The sequence below is a fragment of the Henningerozyma blattae genome, chromosome 9, assembly GCF_000315915.1.
Source record: "Henningerozyma blattae CBS 6284 chromosome 9, complete genome".
Lineage (NCBI taxonomy): Eukaryota > Fungi > Ascomycota > Saccharomycetes > Saccharomycetales > Saccharomycetaceae > Henningerozyma > Henningerozyma blattae.
In genome coordinates this window covers 443,550-449,549 of record NC_020193.1, presented here as the reverse complement: position 1 = coordinate 449,549, position 6,000 = coordinate 443,550, and the positions used below count along the sequence as shown (strand labels likewise).

Genomic DNA, 6,000 nt, shown 5'->3' with positions numbered 1-6,000 from the left:
GAATCGCAGCTAGAGAGCCCTTTGTGCCCGACGAGGCCTGCGCCGATCCTCTCTCCGCTGGGGTCTCCGCCGTTTCTCAGCCACCCCGCCTTGCCGTTTCGGGCGCCGATCCTTGGCACCTCTCCGTGCTACCCTGCGGCCGGTAGCGCCCCCGGCTGTTCTGAGTCGGTGCGCGTCCATTGAGCGATCTGCCTGGGCTTGCTCGGAGGTCATCTCAGGGCACTGCCGCATCGGGAAGTGCGCCACGGGCCATCTGCATTCGCTCCTATTCCCACTGGTGTGCCTGTGGCAACTGGCGGCTCTCTCTGTATCCGGTCCGGGTCTGGCCCGGGTCGGCTCAGATGCACAGGCACGGCCGCTCACAGGCTCCAGACAGTGAGTCCCTGGCCCCTCTGTGCTCGAAGGCCTCCGGCGCGGGGCTGGGCGGGGCATAGGCGGGCTGGGCCTGGCCCCAGCCCCGCCTTGTGTGTATGTGCCACCACTGGTCTACGGCACGCCACGGCTGGCCTCTGCCTGCATCCATTCCAGGCCCTTGCTTGGCTTGGATTGCTGCTGACAGGCACGCCGATGACGTCTTCTCTGTCTACGGTTTGGCACGGAATCCCGTGGATACCCTGCGGGCGGTGGCGGCAGCAGCAGCAATAGCAATAGCAATAGCAATGGCAATAGCAAGAGCAACGGCATTGGCACTGGCATTGGCATTGGCTGCACCACCAGACAGAAACAGCCGGCAGGCACAGACCATCCCCGGCAGCTACAGGCTCACACTGCTTCACCGCCGTGCCCAAATACAGGGACTGTTTCGGCGATTAGAGAATTAAAGCCAGAGCACAATAGTGTGCCACACACACACTACACTCTATTGTACTTTTACTCTGTATTGTTTTGTTTTGCCACTATAACGGCGTGGCGCTTCTTGGTGATTATCTTAGCCATGGCCTGTGATTTCCCTTTCCACTTCCATTTACCATTTCCCTTTCGATTGCCACTTTTGCTGCCATTCCCAACACTGGCCCGTCCTTATCTGTGGTTTCCCATCTCCAATTCCCCGTCTTGATCTCGCGTATTTGTGAGCAACACAGAAACTGTCGCAAAGATGAACCACAACTGCCCAACGGTTGCATGCACATGCATAACAATAAGCTCACCTTAGCCATAAGCAATAAGCAATAAGCAATAAGCAATAAGCAATAAGCAATAAGCAATACGCAATACGCAATACGCAATAAGCATGTCGTATTCCATCTTTCGTAGCCCGTTTCCTTTCCCGATCCTATTCCATCAGTCAAATCCAGGACCTAGTTACTCTTTTTTGTAGCATCGATTTGTCATTATTTTTCCCTCTCTACTCGTCTCTCTACCCTTTCCCATTCATACATTCATTCTTGGTGTTTTCTATTGGTAACTGGCAAACTCAATAATCCTTGTAAAAGTGAAAGTGAAAGTGTAAGTAAATGTAAGTGAAAATGAAAATGAAAATGAAAAATAAAAAATAAAAAATAAAAAATAAAAAATAAAAAAAGACTTTAATTAAGCTATGACACACACGCGCTCATACTCCCGTACTTGCTTTCTCTCTCGCTTGCAAAATATTGGCATAGATCATTTCCATCTTTTCGGCCCTACTGTATTTTCTAACATCCTTTTTTCTGGTTAATTTCTTTTTAAAAAAATGTTTTTTTCTTGGTTATTTTACTTAACTCGTCCTTACTTTACGTGAACACATAATTTATTGCTATTATTATCTTTTTCTCTTATTATCTTCATTTTTCTCTGCTTATTATTGACTTGCGCATTTTTTCTTTTCTCTCAAACATATCAAAACAAAACAAGACAAAAGATATAGACAACAACAACCTTATTTGAATTGTCATTGTGAGTAATTCGTATTCCTATTCCATCGCCAAATATGTACAATCATTTATACTACCCTATATACTACCTCACTACCCTACTACCACTTTCTATCCACTTTAATCTACGATTTCCATCTTGATCTAATTTTAATTTATTTCAAATTCATTATCCCACTCTTGTTTTACCCTTCAAACATACTTGTTTCATTACATTGCACTTGCGCTGACACTGACACTTGCAGTTGCAGTTGTAGTTGCAGTTGCAGTTGCAGTTGCAGTTGCAGTTGCAGTTGCAGTTGCAGTTGCAGTTGCAGTTGCAGTCGCACTCGCACTCGCACTTGCACTCGCACTTGCACTCTCCTATACACACACACACATATATATATATATATCGGTTATTTAATACTCACTATTGTATATCTTATTTTTTTCTTGTTTTCCTCCCTTCTCTTATCGATCTTTTCTTATTGGCGTTTCCTAACACATTTCCCCAATATCTCATCCATACACCCATTTTACTTTCCATTACGTTTTGGTATTATTATTATCACTACTATTACTATTTTTTTTTTTAATTTTGTTCTCACACTGGTGCCTTCACGTCTCGACTTTATCGTTTTCCTCTTTCCCTTTCCCTTTCCCTTCCCTTATTCCTGTGTGCACTAAAACAAATACATATCGCATCTCTATTTAAACTACCCATATCGCAGGTTCTCATATCCACTTCCTCCCAACCCTGCCTCCTCCCCTCCCCTCCCTCTATATCACAATTTCGCATCCTCAACACATGAAAGATGATGTTGAATTACCAAAACCAGCTAAGACTACAAAACAATTTCAACAACATGATCTCAAACAACAATAATCTATCAAACTTGTCCTCCACTATGTCCGATAATATGCCAATCAACTCTTCCTCGAATAACAATAGCGAGAGAAAATATATCACACTTTTACCTTCTTTGATCCGTACTAATGATGTCGAATCCAATTTGAAAATCAAGTTAACAAAACATGCCTTTAATAACGAATTAGAACCTGATCTTGCCAACGATCCAGAGGGAACCGCCTCTCAAAATTACATCACTCCTTCAAATATCCAATCCCCAACTTTAAATAACTACACACATAATTCTCTACCAAGTCTCACCACTTCTTCGAGTATCAATAATATGATTTCATTCAATAACACTCCAATCAATAGCAGCACATCGAGTATCCATTCCATTCTATCCGGTCAAAATAATCTTCTGCCGAATCAATCAAACTCCCTTGTCTATACAAACTCTACTTCTTCATCTGTCTCTTCTTCTCCCAAATATATCCCAACAACCACTACAACCACCGTGGGTGTCGAAGCTTCAACACCAATCCCACCTCATACATCGTCTTCTTCTTCTCCTGCAAATGCAACCCCTACAAGCACAACTCCTTCCACCACAACTTCCAAATTACCTAAAAAGAAAAAACATATTTGCAAGATTTGTTCAAAGACTTTAACCACTTCTGGTCATTTAGCAAGACATTATAGAATTCATACAGGTGAAAAAAATCACCGTTGTCCTTTAGAAGGTTGTAATCAAAGATTTAGTAGACATGATAATTGTATACAACATTACAAGACTCATTTGAAAAAGAAAAATTTGAATTTAACAAATTAACTAACTTGAACAGTTGATTTTACTTAAACAGTTGACTTTACTTAAACAGTTGACTTTACTTAAACAGTTGACTTTCCCCATTTAAATATGGATTTTTTTTTTAATTAATATAAACATTTTTTGCATTAAAGTAGCCTAATCAAAAAAAATAAAAAAAATCAAAAAGAAAATAAAAAAGCATTACCCATTCATCTCTTCCTCCTTCATATACATTTACGTTACCCCCCCCCCCTCATTTAATATTCACTGCTAACTTGTATTACTAGTTCACTTCACATCTCTCGATCTATTCACATTTACACATTATCATTACACACAAATTAAAGTTGTATTTTTTTTTTGTGTTTAACTCGAAGATGAAGTATACATCCTCTAATTTACCATTATTTATATATACATATATTTATTCATTCATACACTCTCATACTCACATTCACACAAACATTTATATATTTATATTTCATACATTTCTCTTATTTTTTTTTTTTTTTTTTTTTTTATTATTTTTAAGACATATATCTTTTCCTAATTTTCTCCGTTCGCGTATACAATTTGCCACATTTTTATATTAGGAGGACCATAAAATATCGCCCTGCCTCAATTTAACCCCATTTTGCAAGATCAAAGCATCATCACATTTCATACAAGTTAAAATGGCTTCATATCAAGGTATGCAACTTTTTGCGATTGCAATTCACTTTCACATTATTCTTTGTTACTAACTTGTTCCAATACACTTAGATGAACATAATATTTCCAATATAACTACTTCACTTCCCTCCACCTCATCTTCAAACGACTCCCCTGATGAATCTCAAAGAACAGAATTACGTTCACAATTACAATCGTTATTCCAATCCTTTTATCACCATGGTTCTAATGGTGAATCATTATCTTCTCAAAATAATTTAATTTTATTACAATTATTATCACAATTAATGCCCGAATCTATGCAACAAGAATTTTTCAATGATACTACTGATCACACTCAAAAAAAATGTTCAAGTTCATTTATTGATTCTTTAGAAAGAATTAATAAAAAATCCATTAAAAATAAAGATGAAATTTGTTCCATTTGTAGATGTAAATTTTTTGATGACGATTATCCTTTAATTATTGAATTACCAAATTGTAAACATTATTTCGATTTAGAATGTATAACTCTTTGGTTACAAAAAAATTCATCTTGTCCAATTTGTAGAAATGATGTTTTAGAGAAAAAATTCAAAATCGACGATTCACAAGTCGAATTAGAAGAAGATTGGGGCATGTATGGTTAAACCATTTGTGAATGAATATTTCTATTATTTACACGATATTATATATGTACTTACGTAAGGTTATTATTATTATTTTAAATATTTCTTAAATTCTGGATTTTCTAAAATTTCTTTCACTCTCAAAGAAATACGTTCATCATTATTTTGAATCTTGATCGATTCTGGGGTCGTAGTGAATAAATCATTCAATAAATCAACTTGATTAGAATTGATTTGTGATGTGGAAGGTTTATTTTGAATTTCATTATTACATTCTTCTAAACTCATTGATTCAAAAATATTACATTTTAATCCAACACCAGTGATCCCATATTTAGAAATATAAGCAATGAAAAATTGTAAAAGATCCAAATTTGTATCCCAAACTCTAATTAATCTTTTATATGTTTTTCTTTCGAAATTCTCCTTTTTCTTGGCATTTGCAAATGGTGATTTTATAACAGTCCATCTTTCACGTTTAATTGGTAATGGCTTAGGACCAGTTAATGGTATACCTAAATAAAACCCACATCTAAGAATAAAATCACAATAAAAATCCAGGTTTTCATAATCATAAGCTCTAAGTTGTAAATTGGCAATTAAATTATGATGTTTAGGTTCAATTTTTAATGGTGCAAAATATAATGATTCAACATTAATAGGTAAAGGTTTATCCCATTTAACATTTAAAAATTGTTTACCAATTTCATTAATTTCCTTCTTGGTGGACATATCAATGGCAGTTTCATTATAATCTTCAGATAATAAATTATCGGCATTAGAAGTCTCTATAAAAGATGGTGATTCTTCATTATTAGTGGAATTAGTAACGTTTCGACTTGGTGAATTGATAAATGATGGTTGAGAATCTAATGTCGATGAATAATTTTTTTAGTTTGAAGAACCCTTATTGATTTGAATATATGATTATGATTATTTCTATAGATTAATGATGATGATGAGGGGTTCAGTATCCCTCTCGCTAGGTTTCTTTGCACTATTATATTCATTTTGAATACACCGATATGAAATAATGAGTTGCCAAAGTATATATGCTTTTATTACGGCTCCCTTATATATCACTATTTATTTTTTTTTTTTTCTTTTTTAATATAGAAAAAAACGATTTTTTATTTCAATTACAACATGGATAAAGAGTATGCGGTGTCCGGGTGTATTCTTATCACGTGGAGAGTTGCAAGAGAATAAATCACCATGCTAAAG

The 6,000-nt window shown here is 36.5% G+C and overlaps 3 protein-coding genes across 3 annotated transcripts; 2 read left to right on the top strand and 1 right to left on the bottom strand.

The window, feature by feature from the left end:
- Nucleotides 1–2,650: 2,650 nt before the first annotated feature.
- On the top strand, nt 2,651–3,517 carry TBLA0I01970 (C2H2-type zinc finger protein; the record flags this gene model as incomplete). Its single annotated transcript, XM_004182327.1, has 1 exon — nt 2,651–3,517. The coding sequence occupies one exon, from the start codon at nt 2,651–2,653 to the stop codon at nt 3,515–3,517; it is 867 nt and encodes a 288-aa protein (XP_004182375.1).
- Nucleotides 3,518–4,170: 653 nt separating this feature from the next.
- Nucleotides 4,171–4,797, top strand: TBLA0I01960 (uncharacterized protein; the record flags this gene model as incomplete). Its single annotated transcript, XM_004182326.1, has 2 exons — nt 4,171–4,186; nt 4,259–4,797. The coding sequence occupies 2 exons, from the start codon at nt 4,171–4,173 to the stop codon at nt 4,795–4,797; spliced, it is 555 nt and encodes a 184-aa protein (XP_004182374.1).
- Nucleotides 4,798–4,866: 69 nt separating this feature from the next.
- Nucleotides 4,867–5,508, bottom strand: RSM10 (mitochondrial 37S ribosomal protein uS10m; the record flags this gene model as incomplete). The annotated part of the gene is made up of 1 exon (XM_004182325.1): nt 4,867–5,508. One exon carries the CDS (start codon nt 5,506–5,508, stop codon nt 4,867–4,869), a length of 642 nt encoding a protein of 213 aa, XP_004182373.1.
- Nucleotides 5,509–6,000: the final 492 nt, after the last annotated feature.